The 25,024-nt window shown below is 54.4% G+C and overlaps 1 protein-coding gene across 1 annotated transcript in view; it reads right to left on the bottom strand.

The window, feature by feature from the left end:
* The window catches only part of CMIP (c-Maf inducing protein), a 233,148-nt gene that overhangs the window by 60,430 nt on the left and 147,694 nt on the right, over nucleotides 1-25,024 (bottom strand). Inside the window, exon 3 of the mRNA XM_045796073.2 lies at nucleotides 19,253-19,303. Within this exon, the coding sequence (XP_045652029.1) occupies nucleotides 19,253-19,303 (51 nt within the window). The remainder of the gene's footprint in view (nucleotides 1-19,252; nucleotides 19,304-25,024) is intronic.

Genomic DNA, 25,024 nt, shown 5'->3' with positions numbered 1-25,024 from the left:
AACTTAGGAAGACTCCTGGCATCCGTGACTAAGCCCCGCCAGCTCCCGAAACAACAGAGCCAGCAGGAAGAGCCTCCTGCCTCCTGTGTGGCAGAGCCAGTCACTCCATTGCAGTCCTCACCCTCTGCTCGTCAGGGAGGGGACGTTACCTGGGCAACATCCGCCATCTCTCCGGCAACTGCTCCCACGGCAGAGACAACCACAGACGCCCGGGGTTCTCCGGCCTGGGAAAGCGGAGCCTGTCGGCTCCTCCACGGGAGACAAGCTGTCACTGGGAGTGTGCCCCTCACCAGGAGAGGCGTGACTCAGAATGTGCTGGAAGCACGCCTCCCGGTGATGGGGCTGCTCTGCTGGTTGCCGCAGCCTCCGAAGCTCAGGCTCACACGAGCACGCATGCTCCCCACCACCTGTCATTAAAGGAAAGGCGGCACGGGAGCTCCTTGGAGCTGCCAAGAAAAATGAGCCGGGGAGGAACCCGACTGGCTTTTAGAACTTCTCTCCGGTAGACGGCCCAAAGCTGTGCTGCCCAGGACCCAAGTCCCTAGCCCCATGTGGCTACTTATATTTAACTTAATTAAAATGAAATGCAGTGAAAAATTCAGTGCCTCGGTCCCACTAGCCACACTGTGGCTGCGTGATAGCCACAAGTGGCCAGTGGCTACCATGGTGGATGGTGCAGAGAAAGACCATTCTCATCACTGCAAAGTTCCATCAGGCAATGCTGTCCTAAGGTCCTGGGGCCCCCCTATCACTAATGTCCCCAGAGAACCAGCAACACATTCATTGCTTCTCCCCATAATCAGCCAGCACTTTGGGGTCAGAATGCAGGTAGCACCCTGCTCACCTGAACTGCTCTTCCGACTTTCCCTCCCAGGTCTATAGGGTCCCGTCCCCAAATGTCCCCTGCACATCCAGGAAGACTGACTGGTTGGGCAACTTGTCTGGCCTCTCTGATTCCTAGACAGGGGCCCTTGACCTCCTCATTCTTTCACAACTCGCTATGGGGTCGTGTAGGTAACTCGCCATCCCTGCCAAGCAGTGCTTCTGGGGGCCCCAACTCTTGGGCTGCTGGCCTTCTCTTTAGTCCTCCAGAGTAACTGGATACTACGTCTTAAATCCTTTCAGCATCAAAGACCATCACTTTGCCTTCAGATACAAAGGTGGCCTGTGACTTGCCCATGTGTGTCATCCCCACACTGCCCACTTGGCCCTCAGGTCTTGACCCTCAACCTGAGGCAGATTGTAACCTCCCAGCCCCCTGTGGACGTACAAAGAGATGCTAATTTAGCCAATACGATTACTGAGCTGTTACCTGCTGGTACAATTAATTGACAGATGGATTCATCAGTGATTACCCTCCAGGGACTCAAGATTTTCAAGAGGAGTGTAGGGATGCCTACTCTGGCCATTGGCTCTGGGGGGGCATCAGAAGTAAGAGAAAGGACACAAAACAAGACACAGGCCTAGCCCTGGTCCGTCCCCCCCGCCACGTCCCCCCCACCCCCCACTGGCTGGCAGGTAAAGCATGGCTCAACTCATGCTCACAAAGCTAAGAAACACAGTAATACTGGCTACCACTTATCCAGTGGTTATCACGTTCCAGGAACAACCACCCTGCATAATGACACAAGTGACAAATGACACAAGAGCATTAACGGTGATCGCTTCCGGAGCGCTCTCCATAGGCCAGGTCCTGTGTGAAGCACTTTATATAATAAACTAATTTTTTAAATCTTCCCAACCATTCAACAAGGCATGTGATATAATTAGGCCCATTTTACAGAGGAGAAAAACTGAGGCTGGGAGTGGTTAAGTCATGTGGCAAGTAAGAGCCACCGCTGGAACTGGGAGCAGGTCCAGCGGTGGCTCCTCAGTGCCCGACCATGGAGCCACTCCGACAGGCACACCCGATGGCTTCCTCTGCCTTTATGGAGACTGCACCTGCTCCGAGATGCACGAGAAGTCCTTTAAACTGCAGTCTGAGACTGCCCCGTGGCAGTTCCAGACCGCCTGCAGCTGGGCATCCTGCTGACACCTGCCTGGACAGCCAGGTCCTGGGGAGACCGACAATTTGTGTGAAAGAGGGGAAAGAGCCAGGGCACTCAGCCCCCTACGTGCCCACCGGAGGCGGTCTCTCCACAGTCATTACTGCTTCCAAGGCAACAGCGGGAACTCAGGCACAGCGTCCTGCGCATGGTCTCTGGGGCATTGGCCGGTTGCCTGGGCAACCACGCATCTGGCTGGTGAGAAGAACTGGCCTTGGTGCCAGGCTCCCCACTGGGCACTCCATCCTACCTGGCACTTCAGGGCCTGCCGAACCCTTGGCAAAATCCAATCATCACACGGATGGGTCTGACCACATTTAATAGATTGCACGGGGCTGTTTCTCTCCCCAAGCTCTGAGTTCCTCAGGGGCAGGGATTAGGCCACGTGTGCTTCTGCCCTGTTGTGTGTGCTGACCGGAACTTCTCGGGGTAAATGGAAGGTGCTCTCAAGGTTTATAAAACGGAGGAAAACAGGTCAGAAATAATGGCTGACATGTATGAAGTGTTTCTGTTGTGCTGAGCACCGAATCCAGTCTCTTAAAACTCACCGAGCGCTTCTTAAACCCAAATGTGTGTAGGAACCATGCGGACAGTCTTGTTAAAAGGCAGATTCTCCGTCGGTTGAGTGGCTGACTCCTGGTTTTGGCTCAGGTCGTGATCTCAGGGTCCTGGGAGGGAGTCCCGTGTCTGGCTCCCTGCTCAGCACGGAGTCTGCTTGAGGATTTCTCTCTCTTTCTCTCTGCACACTGCCCCCCCCCCAATGCACGCACGCACGCTCTCTCTCTAAAATAAATAACTAAATCTTAAAAAAAAAAAAAAAACCAGCAGATTCCAACTCCGTAGCGCCAGGTGGGGCCCAGGAGTCTGTCCCCATGATACACGGGAGGAGGGGGCACTGAGGTGTTAATTCCTTGTCCAAGGTCATGCAGCTGGTGTTGTGGGTTGTGTTCCCCAAATGATAGGTCCAAGTCCTAACCGCTGGTGTCTGTGGATGTGACCTTATCTGGAAACAGGTCTTTGCAGGTGCAATCCAGGGAAGATGAGGTCAGGCTGGATCAGAGGTGGCCCCATAGCCAACAACTGGTGTCCTTATAAAAAGGCCGTATGAAGACTCACACATACACAAAGGAAAGATGGCCATGTGAAGCTGGAGGCCAAGGTTGCAACTATGCGTCCGCAAGCCAAAGAACTCTGAAGAAGCAAGAAGATGGACCTCCCGTAGAGTGTGTGCATGCGGGCACAGCCTTGTGGAGGGTAGATACCTTGATTTTGGAGTTCTGGCCCCACTACTCTGAGATGGTGAGTTTCTGTTGTTTTAGGCGCCCCCGGTTGGTGGCACTTTGTCACAGCAGCCCCAGGAAACTCATGCAGCTGGTGAGCTGCGAAGTAAAGATGGACCCCAGGAAGCCTGGCTCCCGATGGCTCCGCTAGTCTGCTTCAGCCACTCGAGCTGACCCTTCCATTTTAGGAAGATGGCGGCTGGGGTCCATCTGATGGGCATGTGGCTGTGTAGGTGGGGACACGGACACCCAGGGTACCTCTGTGCTCAGCAGCCTTTCCCGGCTCTTCCTCAGTTTGGAGAAATGGACGCCCATCTCTTTCTTGCTCCCTCAAAGGGTGGAAATGCCGGTGTTCCTGCTAGGCACCGGGCCCGGTGCTGCCTGCACACCTGGGTACCCGCAACATCAGCCATGTTGCAAGGAGCTACCTGGACACCCAGGGGAGCTGTGGGTAGAGCTCCCTGCACTCAGGCAGGACGTCAGCCCAGGGCCAACTTCAAGTCTTTGGCAAAGAAGATTCATGAGGTGGGCTCTTGCTCAGAGCAAATGGAGTTTCTTTTCCTTTTGTGAGGGTCACACATGAGCCCAGAGCAGCCCCATCACCCCGGCTGACAGCCCGGGGCCTCCTGAGGTGGGCACTGTGCTAAGTGCCTGTCCAGGGACAGCCATTGCAAGGTTCTCAATCCTGGCAACATGTCAAAGCCACTTAGGGGGTTTCAGAGAGCACTCCAGTAACAGAGTCCAGCCATGGGACAGTCTCATCAGGAGGATGTTGGGGGCGAGGTGGAGCCTAGGCACCTATATTTTGGGGGTCGCTAGTATATTTTAAATTATATTTAAACACCAGTGTGCATAGCAGCTTTATTCACTACAGCCAAAGGGTGGGAGCAACTCAAGAATCCCCTGATGGGAGAATGGACAGACAAACATGGTGTGTATACAATAAGGTGTACGAAAAGGAAGGAAATTCAGACCTGTGCTCCGACATGGAGGAATCTTGAGGACATCATGCTGAATGAAATAAGCCAGTAGCAAAAAGAAAAATACTGTATGATTCTGCTTACATGAGGGACCTAGAGGGATCAGTGTAAGGGTGCAGGTGGGATCCCCATCCTACAGACAAGGAACCTACAACACAGAGGGGGATGGTTACCTGCTCGCGGTGAAAGCTGGCTATCTGAACCAGGACCCCAACCTGAGGTGACCTGCTTGTCGGACCTGCTCTCAGCATTCTGGAAATGCACCCCTGTCTCCACATGGCCCTAGCCCCAGGGCCCCCCTGCTATGGTACCCCATCCAAGATACCCGGGAAGGGGCTGCACGTGCCTTCCATAGCTCATCACAGCACTCTCGGGAAGCTGGCAGGGGGATCCCCAGTTTCACACTCAGCACACCCAACGCTCCACGCTCACCTCCCTTTGCTCACTTGCCTCCCCCACCAGCCAGTCAACTCCCAGGAGCTCAGAGGCTCGGGCAAGGCCCTGCCTTGGCTCTCAGGCGTGTGCAGTATCATAAACGGAGTGAGGGGACATAGCCGAATTCGAACTTCTCCTCTGCTGTGTGTAAGCTGCGCAGCCTCAAGCGGATTCTATCACTTCTTGGAAACTTAATTTCCTCCTCTGTAACATGAAACGACAGGAGCGCCTGCCTCTTGCGGGTGTTGACAAGACTGACATTGCAGGCTGAATGCCAGCACGCTGTAGGTGCTCAATAAATGGTAGCTACTGAGTGCAGCAGGACGGTAGTTAACCTCAGGGAAAAACTAAGGATGACCAGAAACCCCCACAACGCCCGTCAATGGAGACACGTCAAACAGACCTGGAGCCACGCACAGGGTCAGACGAGACAGCAGTTATAAGAATGAAGGAGAGCTGGAAGGTTTGCCACGGGCTCCACCTGCACCATACACTAAGTGTAAAAGCGAACACACACGTGTGCACATAGATTTACATGCATGCACTGTGCACAGTGTGGGGGAGGGGGGACATGTGTCAGGCTGATGACAGCTGTCTTCCTGCAGAGGGAAGTGGCTTGAGGGAAAACCAAGGTGGGGGGGGAGGCGCTTCGGCTTTATCTGTAATGTTTCAAATTGTCACAGGAAGCCAGATCCATGTATTGTACATTTAATTAAAAAGGAATATTAAAAAAATCCCCAGAGTTCAGAAATTGGGATCATGAAGGTGGTACTATCCTTCTGCAGAATTTTCAAAGTGGTCAGAATTCCACATGTTTAGAAAGAGCTGGAAGGTATCTGAGCTCCTATTATTTCTGACTTTTCAATGTTTCAGTCGAGTAGCTGGTTTCTCAAATGATATATGTTCACTGGAAGACAGAATCCTACAGACTGTGTTAGGGTGGACAGTAGAGCACGGGAATTGTATCATGTGGCTCACCGCCTGCATGTCTGTATGCCTGTGGCCATCATTCCATGGGTTCTCTCTGTGCGTACATGTACACACACACACACACACCAGCATAAATGTCTACATGAATTTAGCCCATATTGTATATGTTGGCCTTCTGTTAACCTCACCTCTGTCTCCCACCCCACCTCCCCCGCCCCTGTAACCCCTAAACCCATGCTAACACCACAACACGTACTAGGGTTCGGCAAACATTTTCTATAAAGGACCAGATAATAATATTCCAGGCCACACTCTGCTATGATAGCATGAGTGGGTGGGGCTGCGTCCCCCAAATCCCCCTTTGTCAGTTTGCTGCCCCCGGCATGTATCCATTCAGCTCTTTCTCCTCGGCCACACGTAATTAAATGCAAATACACAGAATTAGTTTGGTCCTCAGTTTTTGCTGTTTTGTGTCGCATTTCATTCTACAAAAAAGGGCATCACATTATACACAGGTCTCTGCGTCTTGCTTTTCCACTCCTAACCCCTGGAGGAAGGCCCTCCAAATCAATCAGTATAGATTTCCCCGTGCTGTGTGTTTTTGTAAAGCCACCGCAAGCATCAGTGGGCAAAGGGAGCATTCCCATTTAGAAAATGAAACAGCAGTCCTCCTGCCTGACCTCAGCCCTCTGTGCAGATCCTTCTGATGGGCTTTCTGGCTGAGGCTGTGATGGCCATGCCTCAGTGCCCTCCTCTGCTGTGTCAAAGAGACCTTCCTCAGGGGCCGTGGCCATCTGGCCAGCACACGGCCAGCTCCCTCAGTCAGCACAGACCATGGGGGTCGCCAGGAACACAGCCCGCCCGTCCTCCCCAGGCTCTCGGCCAGCCAGAGGCTTGTCCTGCCCCGCCTAGCAATCCCCACGACACAGTCCCTTCACATCCCAGGCATGGCTGAGACCCCACCTTTGAAACTGGCCACTTGAGAAGACCGTATGACTTTGCAATGACTTTTCCAGTGGCGTTCCGGTGCCCAGAGGGCACGCTGAACGCTGAAGTAAAAACCGCAGTGGGGGCCCCTTGCCAATCTGTAATGGGAGATGCCATTTTCTGAGGAAACACCCCTGGTTATAGTAGCAACCCACCAAATAAGTTTAAAAATGTACATACTGTACCAGAGGCCGCTCTCTTCCTCTGTCATGTGGGAGGGATCACCCCGAGTGAGGTTCGTTCCCTGGAATGCGGGGGACAGCACTGGACAGCGACACCAGGCCCCCTGTTTCCTCCCTGTTTCCTCTGGGCCCGATAAAGGGAAATCTCTATCCCAAATAAGGAGTTCCCCTGCTCAGCCTCAAAATGGTAGCGTCTCAGTGGGGGCCCCCCGCTGTTTATTTGTCTTAGCACTTTCTCTAGTGCTCGCATGACTTCAAAGGGCGTCTGATAGGTTCATCCCTTTGTTTGGGAAGCCTCCTATTCCTTGTGAGGGGGCTGCCTCCTCTGGGCTGGAGCCTTGGCTCCTTCCACAAAGGGCCCGAGTTTATGAGCGACCTGGAAAAGGCTTCAGCTCCGTAATTAATTTGCAGGTGCCCTCTGGTGTGCAAAAAAGTGGTGTCCAGTTGGTAGTGGCAGTGGGCTTGAATCTAGCGTGACGTCCGCTCCTGCCTTCCTGAGCAGGGGGTCTCATGGAGAGGTAGGATTTACAGGGTGGCTGCCCCTTCCTTGCGGAGGAGGGCCCTGTAAACAGGCACACTGAGACTCGCCCAGGGAAGTCCGCGACGGAGCCAGAGGGGCACTCAGGAGGGTGTCCATCAAGGCGATTCTAAGTTAGCTGCACAAATGGGGGAGGTGCTGGCAGAGTGACCCAAGAGCCACGGATCTGTTCAGCCATTTATGCTTGATCTCAGGCCGCAAGGGACCCGGCAGCAGGGCCTGGAGGACACAGAAGGGGCTCAGACCCGGGTCTGAATTCTGGCTTGGACACACAGGAAGTTATTTAGTTTGCAAATCAGTTTTCTTGTCTGTGAAAGGGGGATATAATCCCCACCCCTCAGCGACATTGTATGGCCTAACGAGGACAACACAGTGAAGTGGAGGGAAAACAGTCGGCACTTGGTAAATGTTTGTTACTCTTCGCCCTTTCTTTAAGCTACTGCAGTTCTTGAACTTTGGTGGGCCTCAGAAGCACCTGGAGGAGACAGAAGATCCGCACTTCTACTAAACTTCAAGGTGAAGCAGGTGCTGCTGGTCCGGGGACCCCACTTTGAGAACAACTGGTTCCACTGTGACCGGGAGGCCTTGGGCGGGGGTGGGAGGGGGAGATAAGGACCATACTAGCTCCATGCAGATGGTGACAAAGCCAACAGACACCAGTGGGCTGCTTGGCTAATGCTGACTCGGCCCCTGACTTCCAGGCTGTGCTTTTCAGGATCCACATGTCCCTGGACATCTGCTAGAGCTGGAGGTCAGATTCCATCCGCTCGGCCAGAGGGTCTTACCCCAGCATCTGCCTGGCCCCCCCACCAGGCAGCGAGCCACCCTGGACTTCCGTCGCCACGGTCAGGGTAGCACCAGGTGCCTCAGAAGGGCGTATCTGTCCATTTCAGGGTTTTCTGTGAGACCGTCTGTCGGTTCTAAGAGGGCACCAGGATCCCCCGGGAAGCAGGGTGTGGGTGATGGCCACCAAGTCTGTGGGCCTTCTGCCCTGTCTCCTGGTCCATTAGCCTCTCTCCAAAACACCTTTCCATCCAGAGAGTTGAGTTGGCTGCCCCGCTGGGTATTTTATGATCATCAGGTGAGGAGAGGCCCTAATTCCTCTGTGGGGACACGTGCTGCTCTTTTCGGAGTCTGTTTGGCCTCGTCTCCGAGCCAACAGAGCCAACAGTCGGGTAGGAGTCTCGGAGGCACACAGAACGGCAGGCCACCTTCCCCTCTGCAGCCAGACCACCCGCCACGGCCCCCGCAGAGCGCCGATCAGCATCCACCTCTCAGGGGCTCGCTGCCCTCCCCCCAATGGCGAAAGGGACCCACTGCAGACTCCTGCGGAACAAAAGGTCTTGCTTGTCAAGATGTTGCCTCACATTTCTGTTTTAAAGGCTCTTCTTTAAAGAGAAAGAAAGAGAAAAAAAAAAATCTGCCTTAAAGGGCAGAAAACAAGTTCACCCGCAAACCATTTACGTGAAAAAACTTCCTTGTATGGTTCAGTGACTCATCAGCCCCCATCAAAGCGTGCGTGGGATGACACACCAAAGCTCTGGTCCCCCCTTCCTTGTCTGGGGAAAAAAAACAACCCACAAATGCACTTCTTTCTTGGCCATTTGGAGAGCCGGCTGTCATGCGCCATTCCTGAGGCCCAGGGAAGACCTTCCCACACAAGGAGGTGGGGGGTCTTGGACGGCCAAAGCCCAGGGCCGGCCCTCTGGTGGGGGCTGGGGAAGCCCTGCTTGGGGCAGGAGGGCGCAGGGGAAGGCTTGGGGTCCCAGCTCCTCCATTTCGTGCTCTGTGGCCTGGGGCAGGTCATTACACCCGGCCCACCCCGGGGCTCCAGGTTCTGAACCTATCGACTGGGGACAGCTGGGGGTGGTGGTGAGGTGTCTCGTGGGGTGAGGATTACACAGCAAGCACCTCTCACTGCCTCTGGCCTATAGACGGTGGGCGCTCAACACATGCTCCTCCACCCCCACCCTTCTCGTAGAAACTCTGGTTCCCCGTCTACACAACAGTGTTTTATTGAAAAATCTAAGTTCCCACCCAGTTCGACCCTCACGTGAATGGAATACTATAAAATCCTCAAAAGGAATGAAGTAGGTCCCTATGTGCTGCCACAGAGAGATCGCCATGATATGTAATTAAGGGTCAAGGAGCAAGGAACCAAACAGTGTGGATAATATAGTCTGTGTGGTGTTTCAAGAGGAATATTCACAGAACCTTCTGAAAGCCCCCACAAGAGGCTCACAGGCCTGTCTTGGGGATATCGGGTGTGGGGAGGAGACTGTTCCTCTTACACCTTCCTGTGCCGTTGAGAACTGCCACACACACCCACGGCTTTCATTCTCCTTAAATGTCCAGAGAGGCTATCTGGGGAAGTTGGGAGGCTGACAGCAGAGGGGCACGAGGGAATCTTCTGGGAGGACAGGAATTTGGGTGGGGGTTATTTAGGTGAATACAATAGTCAAAACTCACTACACCCAACAGTCAGAATGTGTGCATTTTGTTACATGTCAATCATAGCTTGTTTTTTGCTTTTGTTTTTAAGATTTTAATTAATTAATTAATTAATTAATTAGACAGAGATAGACAGCCAGCGAGAGAGGGAACACAAGCAGGGGGAGTGGGAGAGGAAGAAGCAGGCTCCTAGCGGAGGAGCCTGATATGGGGCTCGATCCCAGAATGCTGGGATCACGCCCTGAGCCAAAGGCAGACGCTTAACGACTGTGCCACCCGGGTGCCCCTGTTTGTTTTTTTTTTTTAAGTTAAGATGTATGAACAGGTTTATGGGAAGAGGGAATTTTTTTAGTTCTTTTTGTCCTTTTGAATATAAAAAAAAAAGACCTTAATAAATGTGATTGTTAAATGTCCTGTGCCAGCGGACTCCTGTACATGCTGGCAGGTACATAAGTTGGTATGACCACTACGGAAAGCCTTGGGGCAGTGTCCACTAAGGGGGGGGGTGGGCGCAAAATGCATCTGTGCCAAAAGAAGGCAGGACAGTGGTCTTCTCTGGTGGTGGCAGGGGGAGCAGAGCGGCTTGGGGGCCGAGGAGACACCTGGGAGGTAGTTGCTCTGCTCCTCAACCTGGGTGATCATTCCTCGGGTCAATTCTGTGAGAATTTGGGAGAATTCATCCAGCAGTACATTTTTGATCTGTGTGCCTTTCTGCATGTAATGCTTCAATGAGAAGTTTATTTAACAAACAGAAACAAATGGCCCATGTCTATGCCAGAGAGAGCTCTGGTCGGGGACAGTGGGGACGCCCTGCAAGGGCCTCAGGCTTGCTGGGCACTCCTCTGCCTCTCTGGGCTCAGAGACCCGTCTACTGTGCTCATGTCCCTACCCTCTCCACGTCCACGGTGGTGCCACCTCCAGCTGGGAGGAGGGGGCTGGGCCTGGAGACCAACCGCCCTGATTCAGACGCTGGCTCTGCCTGGTTCCAGCTGTGCAACCACGGACAAGCCCTTTATCCTTTTAGCTCCTCCTTCAAGATTGGCCTAATCAAACCTGGGGAAGATTTCAAGAGACTACACACACACACACACACACACACACACACACACACACACACACGAAAGCCCCCAGCACACCTCCTGATGTTAGTAGGTATCTAACAATCGTTCTGTCTACCACAAAGAAAGCCCACAAGGGCATGAGATCTCCTCCCCAGGCCTACCCAGCCCTCTGCCACTTGTTAGTTTCAATCCCCGAAGCTGCCCTTGTTATTAGTTATAGGGCCCCGAAGGCCCATTGAGTCTCTGGAGACTGTGGCCCTCCTGGGGGCTGGCATCCTGAGCCCTAGTGGCCTCCACTCTGTTCCACGAACACAGGTGCCAGTGAAGTGGCCTATAAGGGCCTCTGCTCCACCATGCTGTCCCTCCACTGAGGCCCCTCCCCCAGTCGTGGGCTGGGACGAGCCCTGCCTCTTGGGGAAAGCCACCCCTTTCACCCTTCTCCACCGAGTCCCTGTGACCCCCTCTTAAGAAGTCACAAAGCCTTCTCTGACCAAGAGCCACAAATGAACCTGGATGGAATTCCGGGCTTTCCGACCTGGATGAAGCAAACGTGTGCCCTGGCCCATCAGAGGTTTGAGGCCAACCTCCGCCCATCCTTGTCCTGCTTCCCTGTTTTACCTCCTTTCTCAGAGGCGGACAGGTAACACTCATGCCTTTCCCAAGCAGAGGAGAACCAAACCCAGAGCGTGAGTCTGGAACCCTGACAACTTCTCCCATGAACAAGTCCCAAAGAAGCACAGGCCAGAGCCAACAGGACTAGATTCGATCCTTGCAACGCTCGATGGACAACAGTCTAGGAGGTCATAAGGCAGAAGCTTTTGCTCCCTCCGTCAACTCAGGTCAGCCAGCAAAGGCTCTGCTGGGAAGAGTTCTGCCTCAGGGGAAACGAGCTCGGTGATTGAGCTGTTGTGATTGAGCCTGTCACGGGCTCCCTGCGGGCTGATGGCAGGAGTGCCTTGCCGGAGCTGCCCTTCTCCTGGAGCTGTCTGCTAGGACCCTTCCACACAAAGGGAAACAGTGTCTTTGATTAAAGCAGAATAAGAATAATCAACATTGATCTAACACTCACATGGCAGGTGCCCTTCTAAGTTCTTTATTGCTATTGACCCATTTAATCCTTACAAGAACCTAATGAGCTTGGTCTTACTGTGAGCCCCACTTTAGGAGGAAAAGTAGGCTGAGAGAGGGAAGTAACTAGTTCAGGGTCACACCGCCAGCGAGTGGTAGAGATTTGAACCCAGGCAGTTTGGCCCCGAGCTCTCACCTTGACGCACTGCAAAAATTATTCCTTTGGGAGCAAACTGGCAAATGTGGTAAGAGCCGCAAAAAATACCCCTTCTCTTCCAGAACAGTGACCACTGTTCTGGAACTCTGCTTTAAAAAAGTAGTTCCAAAGAAGTAGAAGCTTAGGTTCGGGGGAAAGGCATGACTGCATTATCCGTAATTGAGGAAACCGGAAGAGCCCGAATGCCCAACCACAGCGAGTCGTGTGGTAAATTAGGCCACAACCTCTTCACAGATGTTATGCAGCCATTAGAGAGCTGATGCATACAGGCCTGGACACGTCAAGATGTCTCAGCGGCCAGGCTCTGCTGAAGCTAGCGGGACGGTCTGTGCTGTGCCCCTGGCCACAGCCACCAAAGCATCTGCACAAGGCAGACGAGGCCGGGAAGGACGTTTGCGAGAGTGGACTCAGTAGTCGGGTGGGGGCTGGCAGGAGCCCAGTGGCTTTGCCCTTGGTGTGGCTGTGAAGGTGTGTTTTCAAGATGGCTATAAAAAGGATGGAGAGCGCGAGAGAAGAAGGACAGAGAAGAGAGCAATGGGGACAGGAAGGGGTGTACGGGGGATCACTGTCTTCCCTCCAGACAAGGGGGCGTCCTGGCTGGGGCAGGCAAGCACAGCCAGGAGCCACACTGGAGGGTGGTGACCAAGTGCAAAGTGGGGTCGGGAGCAAGGCTGGGTCTGAGCACACAGAGCCTCGATGTTGGCATCTGAGGACCCTGGGGACACGGTGCGTTTGGGGCAGATGTGGAGGTGGGCTGGTCCTGAGCTTGACCTTCTGGGCCCAGGACAGGTGGCCTGACAGTGGTCCCAGGGCCCGTAGGACAAGGCAGGACAGTCAGCCTCTACCCATGAGCAACGGGACTGCCAAGCCAGAGGCTAATTCCCATAATCCTTGTGCTGACGTCTGCAAGACAGAGAAAAATGTAAAGCTCTCATGAAATGTTGCACGAAACAGAAACACCGAGGCCCTGCACGCGCCAGACACCAGAACTGAAAGGAGCTGAGGGCCGCCCGGGCAGTGCCAGCTCATGAGTGTGAGGAACTGTCCGGTGTGCACACATGTGTTGGTTACAGGCACACAGACACGTGTGCAGCTGGGAGCCACATTCCCGGTGGTCAGGATCCACCCTAGGTTCTGGACTCCGAGTTCTGTCCACACTCCAGCTCTGCCACTGACCTTGAGCGAGGGCTTTAACCTCTCAGCCTCAGTCTCCACATCTGTGAAATGGGAAATTGGGAGACTAGGCTCCTCCTCAGGCTTGTGAGGATTCAACGGGGTGACAATGGCCACTTGTTGCTTTTGCTGCGGGGAGGAGGTGGATGAAGACTCGGAGCACACAGGCTGGGTGGGGGGTGAGGTGCCAGCTTGGGGAGGTTTGCACTTGGGTCCAGAGGCACTAGGGGCCACAGATGCCAGGGCTAGAAGTCTCTTCCCACTTCTAAGGAGGAAGAGGGAGGTGATTCTAGGAGGAAGGTCAGAGTTGGGGGTGATGGCACCCACTGTAGGCTCCACCCTGCCCATAGGAGCTTCCTTCTGGAGAAGAGACATCAGCTCTAGGGCCCTTTGTCCCTCTGGAATCTGGGCACCAGCTAGACTGCCTCCCTCACCGTGTGGAAATGGGGTGAGGGGTCCAGTCCCCCCAAGTCCCCTATGGGGGAGGGGATCTAGGCTTCCAGCTGCAGTCTTCACCTCTGGGCCTCTGGTTCTTCACCTGCACACTGGGGACCCTGATGGTGGCTGTGCCTTGGTGGGGGCTCCAAGCATAGGACGGGCTCACCCCCACGTCAGACTCAGCCAGGACCTGATGCGGAAGCTCGACTGGCATCATTAGGAGCTGGCTGTCCCTGGCAATGTCCTTGGCCCCCTCATCTATGAGATGGGGTAGTGAAGACCAGGCAGGACCGTGAGAGGATTAAGGGAGCAAATGTGCATGAAGTGCCAGACACGGCAGTGCTCCAAAGACTTCGAGGAACGGCAGGCACCCACTACAGGGAAGGCCCTCCTGAGGACACTTCCTACCCATCCCCAATTCTAAAACACACCTCGCGGGGGCAGTGCAGGGGCTGGGGGGGGGGGCACTGCACCACACTGACAGGAGTGCCTGCGAGGCTCTCACAGCAGCCACGCCTGCCAGCCTCCTTCTAACTGCCTCGCACACAGCAGAGCAGGCCACCCCACCACGACCCAGTGAGCAAGGTGCTGGATTATCCCCACTTGACAGAGAAGAAAACTGAGGCCCAAATAAGCCCACTCCATACCCAATACACTCCTAACATGGTTACCCCTCACATGCAACATTCTCTCTCTCTCTCTCTCTCTCTCACACACACACACACACACACACACACACACACACACACTCTCTCTCATTCACTCACATAGGCATGTGCACCCCACATTCCTTTCCACCTTCCTGCTCTGTACAGAAGAGGGACTGAACCGGGGATGGGGTGACCACGAGACTGTGGCCACCCCAGGGGCTTGGGGAAACCTGCTTGGGGAGAGGAGGCAGTGTGGCCAGGGAGGAATGCCAGAGAGGATACAAACCTGAGCTGGGATTTTCCCAGAGCCTGGTGCATTCCTCTGCCCCTCAGCCTTGGGACAGGAAAACAGGTCAGCTTCTTGTCTCACACAGAGTCCGCTTCCCCACCCCCAACACTTGGGATAGGCCTCAGGGACCATTCTTAGTAATAACCCAGCTCCCCCCGGGGATAAAACCATCTTGGTTTTCAAGACGTCGAGCGCAATGGCTTACAACGGAACCCCTTTCAGGAAATGAAAAGGCCGTTTTTCAGAGCTGGGGGCACCAGAAGGGCCAGCTCTCGCTTCTCGGGGCTCCCTTATGGGCCTGGTGCATGTTTCCTCCCAGCCAGGGGCCGTCCACCCCAACAGGCCAGACCCGCACAGTTGTGCACACCCAGGCCTCTTGCCTCAAAACCTGGGACACAGAAACAGGCCAGTCTTCCCACAGCTTTGTAAACACACATCATGCCCTCACATGACTGGCACACCGGGACAGGGCTGTCCCCTCATGGCCTTGCACATGTAGGCAGGCCTGTCCCTTCACGGTCTTACACACACAGACAGGCCTGTCTCCACAGGACCTGGCCTCCAAGGTGCATCTCTGACTCAGAAATGAGGACTCATTAACTCAGTACAACTGTTTATGCTTCCACACCCCTAGGAATTAGCCTCAGGGGCCAAACCACCCAAACCAAACAGGGCTGGCCTCTCCAGGGAGCCCTCAGGGCAGCATGCTCCGCTCCAGAGGATCCTGGGAGGGCTAGCGTTGCTGTCCCACCACCCACAGTAACCCCGTCCGACACTCCTTCCTGGGACTGGAGATGCTGGCTGTCCTTCTGTGAGAAGGATCTCCCTGAGCAGTGCCGGCCAAAGACAGGAGGTCAAGGAAGAGCAGAGCGGGCGGAGGGGCAGGGGGAGCAGGGAAGGGGAGCTGGGAGCTGGGACCCTTCTGGGTAGCCCTGAGAGCGTGGGCCAGTGACTCCAATGTCCTCACATGCAAGCGTCAGTTAACGATGGACTATTCAGGGAGACAAGACGATGCGTAAAACACAGGGTCTGGGCCAAGGAAACTCCCCAAGCCGACTGCGATAGCGCGAGAAGGCAGAAGTCCAGCACTGAGGTCACTGTACAACAGGATTACTGGGACAGAGGGGGACAGGTGGGATCACACAGATATCCCTATTCACACTCTGTCTTGTCCCACACCACCACCTGGGGCAGACTGAGCATTTCTCAGCCTTTTCCTAATTATCTTCACCCCACCCCCACCCCAGGAGCCTTTTTAAGCATTTCCCTCCTATTTCCCCACCTCCCTTTGAAATTAAATACTAAAAAATAAGATTTTGTTGAATGGGGTTGAACTTCAGAGGGCCACGTACTATTGTAATAACTTAAGGTTTTTTAAGCCCCAAAGAACCAATTTGGCTCCCCTTGGGAGCAATTCTCTGTTGAGAATGCCCTAGAGACACCAGTACAACTCAGTAAAAACTAAACCAATGGGAACGTAGTATTTAATAGGCAACATTCTTTACAAATAAAAGAATGGGCTCTCCATGTGTGCCGCAGGGACAACACGCACATGCATGTTGGTGAGGGGAAAATGACAAAAACAGTATGTAGAAAATTTTAAAAATCAAGCTGAGGTTCCAGGATTTTGAAAGTCCTTATTTTTGGTTTTCTAAAGAGATACTGAAAAGAGGAAAAGGAAAAAGCCAAGAAGGTTGGTTATAAATATGGTGAAAAGAGAGACTGTGTCAGGAGAGGAAGAAGGTCACATCCTAAGTGGGCTGAAGAGTCCAAAGCTCGGAATCAGGCATAGTTGGATCAAGCAGGAGGCAGGGCAGCCCCACAGATCTGCACTAAAATCTGCTGTGTAGCTGTGGGTAAGTCATTAGACCTTTCTGAGCCTTGGTTGCTGAATGACAAGGAACAGAAAAGTGCACAGCCATGCCTGGTACATTATAACTGCATCTGAATTAATGAACACTTCCTAGAATCTACCCAGACCCTAAGAGAACCAGAATTCGAACCCAGGTCTCTCAGCTCATTTCGCTAGCCCGAAGGGCCTCCAAAACACCTTAAATTTACTGACCATTTTAAAAAGGAAAGACAGCATGCCTCCTCCAATCTCCTCAAAACTGAAACCAAGTTGCTGACACTAAGATACCACTGCCACCTGGTGGCAGCATACCTAAATTATTGGGGGGGGGGCAATTGTCAAAGGGGGAAAACTGCCAGTGTCTTACACCTACCTAAGACACAGGTGAAAGCGTATGCAGTGATAACAAAGGTCACCATCTACTACTTGGCAAAACGGCCACACTGCCAGGCATCTGCCAGTTCCTTGAAACTCTGACTTGGGTTTCCTGGATGCCTTTGTTTGTTTTTATTTTCTGGGGTGGGGGGGCTTTTGTTTTTTAAAATTTAACAACCATAAAGAAACCAAACGCCCCCAAAATTGAGTGCAAACATCCAGGTCTTCCTGAACACTGCTGGAAGGCCAGGGACCCCTAATTCTGTACCTGTTCGATCGTCTGAATACCACACATAATACTCGACATTTAAATTTGTATGCTTTAAGGTTGTCACTTTCAAATCATCTTTCTAGCCAGTCGGTCTCTGAAATCCAGCTCTCCATGCCCACCATCTTAGTCATCCCTCCTAGCGGCACACGATTCACGAATTGCCCAAGCACTGCCTTTTCGGTGTTCCCATAGGCCTCAGACAATAGGTGAAGAACACGCAGACCAAGGCAGAGCTCTGTGGGAAGCCACTGAAGACAGTCAGCCTCTCCCCTGACATGGGTCTGGGCCGCCTTTGCAATGAGGCCTTTTCCCCACCTGTCAAGTGGGCAGTATGTCTCCAAGCACTTCCTGTCCCTTCCTGAGCTAAGACAAAGCAAGGCAATTACCTACTGAGCTTCCCATTCACTTGGAGAACACAAATGGAGAACAGAAGGGGGAGGAGGCCAAGCAGCTGAGGTCTGTGGCCGTGAAATGGCCCCTTCATTCAGTAGCTCCCCAACCACACCATCCCTTTTCTTCTTCCCTCCCCCTTGACTGCTCTGGCATTTAACTACCAGCCGGCCCCCAGCAGGTCCTGACATAAGCCCTGCCTGTCTTGGGACACACAGGGCCGCACAGAGCCAGGCCTCAGGGACGAGGGATAATCTCTCTGGGGAAACGGAGCTCTCAGCAGCTCCTGCTGACTCCGTGAGCAGGAATGTGCCACCCTGCCTTCCTCGCTGCCACCTGCCGCCTTCTTTCTACATTCAGAAACCTGTGGGCATGAGAGAGACCTAGGTTTGCACCCTGCCTCCAGCCCTGACTAGTTATGGGAGCTGGACTCCAGCCTAGCCTCACCTTCCCCATGCATAAAATGGGAGCAGTGACAGTCATCAGCCTTACAAGAGCTGTGGCAAGTGTGAAATGGCCACGATGAGCCCAGCTTCATGGTCCTGGCATGCAGTAGGTGCTCAATAAATTCTAATCCTTTCCCTCTGCAGCCTCAACTTGGAGACTACTTGTTGAGCTGAGATTGCCACACGGGCACCAAGCGAGAGGACCGGCAGCTGTCAGGGGAGAGGGGAGGAGTGGCCCTCTTTGGGGCCAGGAATGTCATTTTCCGGGGTTGTATTTCCGTCCTTGGGCCGGCTGTGACGAGAGTCCCTTAGAGGCATGGGAGGAATTCCGAGTGTTCCCTTGGTCAACCCAACGTGGCACGCGGCCTCACGCCCTGCACAGGCCCAGCCGCTCACCCTCCGCGGCTCTCCAGCTTACTCTAACGATGACAGCTCAGGACACGCACCGGTCATTCCAGCCATAGCCTGCTGGCTCTCTGAGGCCACAGGACTGTCACGGCTTGCTCTAAACTAAAAGATCAAAAGGCGGGTGGGGGACGGGCGGGGGGGCGGGGCATAAGGAGAAGCTGAGGGCACATTCCACACCCTGGAGCAGAACTGAACTCCTTGGGGGCTGGGAGGACCCTTCTCAGCAGACCCGGCCCCTGGGTCGTGAAAGTGACCAGCGGAGGACTCATTTCCTTGTGTGCTAACAGGCTCTGGACCGTCCTATGCAGAGGTTGAACAGCAAATATAGGCCAAAGAATCAGGTAACTGAAAGGAAGCGAAGACTGTGGAAGAATGGTTGGGTGTTTGAATCTCTGGTAGATTCACGTTTGGAACAACTTTCAGAAGTTACTTTCAACCCAGCATCTTGAGACCCTGAGCCCTGCCTCAGCTGGCCCCTCAGGAGAGCCCCTGTTCTGAAAGCGAGCGCTTCTATGCTCCTTTTGGCAGGCACAATGCCAGAAAGCCCATGAGCAAAGTCAGCGGCCAACGGTGCAGGAATGTCATCACAGGGAGGAAGGCATCGAACACGAGAGGGAGACGGGGGAGAGGCTTTTACACAATGGGACAAGGCTCCTCGGCTGAGCTGTCTGGAAGGCAAGAGATGTCCACCTTCACACCTCTAGGTAACAGACTGGCTGTGAGCCCGCAGGAGGCGGCCCGAGACAGAGTCAGCCACCTTCAATGAGCCACCGACTCGGGACTTACCTTCCACTGCAGAGAATGGAACCACTGGTCTCGAAGGTAGCTGTTGGCAGCCTGCAACGACAAAAGAGGACAGCGAGGTCCAGTCACCAGCTTGCAGCATTTCAGGGCACAAGCACGCGGGGCCCGGCCTGCTCTATCCAGCAGGGTCTGCTCTGCGGCCCTCACACAGGGATTCACCCAGTGGAACCTTCTGGGTACAAAACCAAAACAGAAGCGGCTACCAGCGGGATTTTCCTGAAATTAGACATCACTGCCACTGTGTGCTTATTTTGCTGGGTATGAGTGACTCCAGACGCTGGCGGCTAGAAACGTTCACTGTACACATATCTTGACTTATTTAGGATCACGGGAGGGGCCGGGATGAATGGAAAGAGGCATGGTGGTGGGATGCTGGGGGTGGGAGCGGCTCAGGTACCTCCTTTCCACCACACGCTGCTACAGGTGCCTGGCATTTGTGAGCCACATATTCTGTCGTCAGTCCTCACAACAGCCCTGTGAGGGGATTAGCGCTATGCCCCTTTCACAGAGGGACAAACTGGGACTCCAAGATCTCACGCCAACTAAGTGCATTCAAACCCAGACAGGCTGGCTTCAAAGCCAACTGCAGAAGGTCAGGGAAGAAAGCACCCAGCCTTGAACTCAGGCAGACCTGAGTTAAAAATCACCACATGGGGGCAAAACCTTCCCAGATCCACACCACCCTCGTTCACAGACCTTGGCAACTCGGCCTAGATTTTCTCATCTGTAAGATGGGGCCATGAACTTTGACCTTGCAGGAACATTGTGAGGACTGGGAAGGATTCCTGGGGAGCACAGAGAATCGGGACTGGCACATAGCAGGAGGTCACACACAAATGCAGTCATTACTGTCATCACCACCACCATTATTAGTTCCTCTCAAATAAAATGTGGCCCAAGGAAGGCCCAGCCACCTCTCACGCATGCCCACACATCAGTGCTAGGGTGCATGTGTGGACTGGCTTGTTGGGTCCTCCCAAGTCTGCCCTGGCAAGATGGTACTGTCAGCATCGTCACTCCTATGGTACAAATGAGGAAACTGAGGCTCGGGGAGGTTAGGAGCTTTCCCACAGGCTCACAGGCAGTAGATGCGGGACCAAGACCTGAACCCGGACAGTCTGATGCATGCTGTAGACCACAGTTATGGCATTCCAAGCTTTCCACTGACCATCCCTAAGGGCAGAAATGCAGTGTCTGTTCTTGCCTGACCCCACAGTCCTCTGCTTCAAGTTGACCCTGACCTTGAAGGTCCAGGGACTCTCACAAAGGCCAGAGCCTCCTTCCAAGCATGAAAGTCCAACTTCTATTCCCCACCCATACGGACACACACATACATGCACGCACACGCAGGTACAACTTCAGGATCCCCCTCTGTCTGGGGATCCAGGTTCCCCACCCAAATTCTTGGTGACGCTCAGCTGCTCTCCCCGGGCAGAGTTCGGGGAAATCTCTGGGCTTGAACAAATGAACGAGCTCAGTGGCCAGTGCAGTGGGGTAGCAGACTTCTGTGGGCCAGCTCCGAGACTCGTTCCCTATCTCAAACAGACTGAGGCCAGCCCACGGACACAAGGCACGTTTGCACCTCTGCCCTGAGTAGGGAGTGGGCCCGGGGACACCTTCCATGGGATCCTGGGACCTCTGCAGCAGCTGAGTCTCCAACAGACCTGGGTTCAAGTTCCCTGAAGACACAGGGCCTGCACCACCTGACTGGGGAGGTGGAGGCCAAAGGGGAGCCTGCCATGGGTCCAGCAGTACCCCGGAGAGTCTGTGGCTGAGTCACCCTCCTATCAGTGCTGACCTAGCTCTGTGGTCTTGTGACAATTCTTGTTCATTAGGATGATAAAATACATCCCATGCTTAGGGAGAGCGAAGCAAAGATCCCAAACAATGAGATAATCCCTGTAAAATGCTTACTTAGCTCCGTGCCTGGCACGTGCAGACCCTGTAACAAACAGCAGTGATCAGGATCTGGGCAGCCACGGCCAGTGGTGTGTGGATAAATGAGGAACAACAGGCTTTCCAGAATAAAAAAGCCCTGATCACAGCATGTACCACCGTCTGTGCTGCAAGTGACCCCACTGTGGCTGATCCCGTGCCACAAGGGGGGATGCCCCTGGACCACGGATGAGAAGAGATGTGTAGGATGGGCCCCCAGGAGCTGGTAGCAGCCAGTCTGAGCCAGCCCCAGCACACGCACAGTCTGTGCTCTTTCACACACCAAGCTGGCCAGAGAGAGGGGCAGGTGTGGGAGACCAGATACAGGACCCCCAAAGATTGACCACATGCTAATCCTGGTGAATGTGTTACCGTAGGTGGCAAAGGGCCTTTGCAGATTTGAGTCAGTTAAGGACCTTGAGATGGGGACGTTACTCTGGATTATCTGGGGGAGCCACTGTCATCAGAAGGGTCCTGACAAGAGGGAGGCAGGAGGTCGGAGAGTCAGAGACACAGCAGAGGTTGGAGGGATATGGTCACAAGCCAAGGGGCACCGGCGAAGCTGGAGAAGGCAAAGAAACCCATTCTCCCAGGAGCTTCCAGAAGGAACTAGCCTGCTGACATCCTGATTCTAGTCCAGTGACACCCGTGCTGGACTTCTGGCCTCTAGGACCGTGAACAAATAACACATTTGTGTTGTTTCGATGGCTACGTCTGTGGTAACTTGTCACAGCAGCTGTGGGAAACGAGTATGGGAGGTATAGCCACACTGGTTTAGTGCTGATGTGGGCTCTTCTATGGTTCTGAGGGAGCACAGTGGGCCTGGGCAGTGCCTATAAGGTGTCACTGGCTGGGCTGAATGGCTAAGCGAGGACAAAAAGGAAGACAGAGAAGACAGGAAGAAGGAGAGGGGGAGAAGTGTATCTCTCCCTTTTCTGTGTCCACCAGCCCCAGCACGCTGCCCCGCAAACACATGCCCCTATGTGACCACCACCCTAGCCCCAGGGCCTGGGGCACCAGGTGACAGAGCAGACCTGCTGAATGAATGAATGAACAAATGAATGAGTGGACGGTGAGTTCCCTGAGGGCAGAATCTCATTTCTAAATCGCCAGCGCGGCTGAGCATGCCTGGTGCCATCAGGGCCGGGCACACAAAAACAAAGGAGCACACCAACAGCAAGCAGAGCAGTGGTTGTGAGCAGTAGACGGAGACGCCCGTCCTTTGCCTCGGCAACCTGTCCTACACACACACCTATCTCCCTGGGGACCTGGCGCAGCCCCTTCCCATTCTGGGGACCTCCCCAACGTGTGAGCCCGTTAGGAGTCTTGTAGGGGGTCCCGGGCCCCTCTCTTGCTTGAGGGTGAGCAGGTGATCTAGGATGCGTCAGTCAGAAGCTCCTGCCCAGGGCTTTGGGTCTTGAGCAAAGTAACGTCAGAATGAAGGAGCTAAGAACTCATTATAAGGCTGAGCCGCGTCCTCCTGTGAAGGTGAATGCTAGGCTGGGACATGGTCCCGCCACCTGCCTCGGCTCCAGTCCATTTTCCAAGCCTGTTCTCTAGGCTCCCATCAACCCTTCTAGCATATTCTTTTTCTGCTGGAGATTGCCTGAGTCCATTTTGGCTGCTTACATCTGGGAGTCCTGACTGATCTGCACGGCACCACTGGACCCTTCTTCCTGCTCAAAACTTGATGTTCCAAAGCACGTTCTCCGCAGGGGTTCCTCCTGAAGGAGCCAGGCAGCCCCCAAGCTGCGCCTTCTCCCGCTTCCATCTTGAGCCCTCCTGGCATCCCCTGCAGGCAGTCTGGCTCTGCCCAGACCTCAATGTGCGCAGCCTGCTGCGAAGCGGGAATGGCCGCACAGATTTCCTCTCCTGCCTGGTGCCCGGGACCTTGTCCCCAGGTCTCAGTTGGGTCCACTGTGTCCTGCCTTTCACAGCAGCCTCATGGCCTAGAAGGGGAGGAGGGTGTCTTCAAGGACACAACTCCATCTCACCTGCCCTGGTCACCTCGGCTCACAGCCTAAACTTCCAGGAAGAACACCCTGCACATTCCAAGCCTTTTCTCATGTGGGAGAGCGTGAGCCAGCTGCCCAGCCGTATCCATCCTCCGGGGAGTGTTTCAACCGGAGGAGGTCGGCATCACGTTCTGGGAAGAAGGCAGGTTTGGGTTCCGCAGGGCAGTTTGTAGATCCCAGCGGCAAACAGCTGTGTGATTCTGGAGCTCCCCGCCTGTAGCGCAGGCCCCGGAACCTGCCCCTCCGAGGCGCGGGCACGAACTGAGATCCCGCAGGGCAGGAACACCAGCTGATGTGCCTCCCGGCACTGAGCTCATGCTCTGCACACATCACTCTGAGGTGAGGAACTGAGGCTCGGAGCAGGTGGGAGGGCCCTGCCACCGCCCGGCCCCTGGGAGCTGACCCAGCCTTCCCCTGACCACATCATCACCCTCACTGCCCGGGTTCCTTGTCTGGCACACACACCCCTTCTCTGAGCTCGAAGCTCCTCTCCTCCCGCAGAACCTCGGCTGGGAGCACCCTCCCGCCTCTACTTCCCTGCACTCCTTCCTGCCACTCTCAGAGCCCCATCCTGCCCCTGGGGTTTACCTGTCCCACCCACAGGACTGGGAAAGGAGGCAGAGTCCAGTCGGATGAAGTGCCACCTCCCAAGTGAGGCTGGTGTCACCAAGTCCCCCCAGTGAACTCATTACACTAAGGCAAAGAGCGGAGGAGCCATCCAGGCGTCCAGGAGGAGACAGCAACTGTGCCCCGCCCCACCTGCTAGGCTCATCATCCCCAGCACACCGGGAGGAGGGGCTGCCTGCACCTGAGAAGGCTGGCCGCGTCTGTCCGACACACACAGGCAGTTTCGAAATACACCACGGACCACAGGTTAAGGACCCAACTCTAGCCCCACCTATCCCTTCCTGCCACACTTCTGGTGAGCCAACCAAGGCCCAGACTTGCTGTGGTGTCATCGGTGTCCTCCCCCAACGTTTCTAGCTCTCCTCCCAGCCTGTGGTAGGACTGGTAGCCACGGGCTGGCTCAGCCGATGGAGCATGAGTGGACGTGACCCGAGTCACTTCCAGCGGAAGCTGTTGGGAAGCAGTGTGCTATGCCTCAGGGGGGCCCTTGCCATGGTAACCAGCAACATTCCAGATGGTGCCAGCTCCATCGGCAGTGCTCCCAGCTGACCCACGATGGACATGTAGCCTGAGTGAGAAATAATCAGTTGTTGTTTCGAGCCACTTAGAAGTTGGGACTGCTCGTCGCTGTAGCATAATCTAGCCTGACCTGGCTGGCCTTACTTTCCATCTGGCCTTCACACAGAACGTACATCCCACCAGGGACACTCTGTCTTCACCCCGTCCTCCCCTGCCCGCTGAACGACTCATCTACCCTTCAGGTCTCACCTGAAATGCTTTCCCCTCACCATCCCCGACCACATCGGGTAATGATCTAACAGAACCACAGTCCTGCAACTGCTCAGCTCGCTGGGTTCTTTCTCTCCAGCCTGTGAGCTCTGTGAGGTCAGGGACCATGTGTGACTTATTCACCACTGTGCCCACAAAACCCCGAGAGATGTTTGTTAAGTGAGAGATTGGCTGACTTGTCGAATGAATGATCAGATGGATACATGGTTGGATGGATGACGGGTGGGTGGAAGGACTGCAGGACGGATGATGGATGGGGAGATGGATGGACAGATGGGTGGACAGACAGATGTATAAATGAATTGGGTGGGTGGATAGCTAGATGGACGGATGAAGCGCCACCCGTTCTGCTCACAGAAGAAAATTCCACGTGCAGTAAAACTTCAAA

This window comes from Ursus americanus, chromosome 21 (assembly GCF_024610735.1).
Source record: "Ursus americanus isolate L20-20 chromosome 21, mUrsAme1.1.p, whole genome shotgun sequence".
NCBI lineage: Eukaryota > Metazoa > Chordata > Mammalia > Carnivora > Ursidae > Ursus > Ursus americanus.
This window is presented reverse-complemented; position numbering and strand designations above follow the sequence as displayed.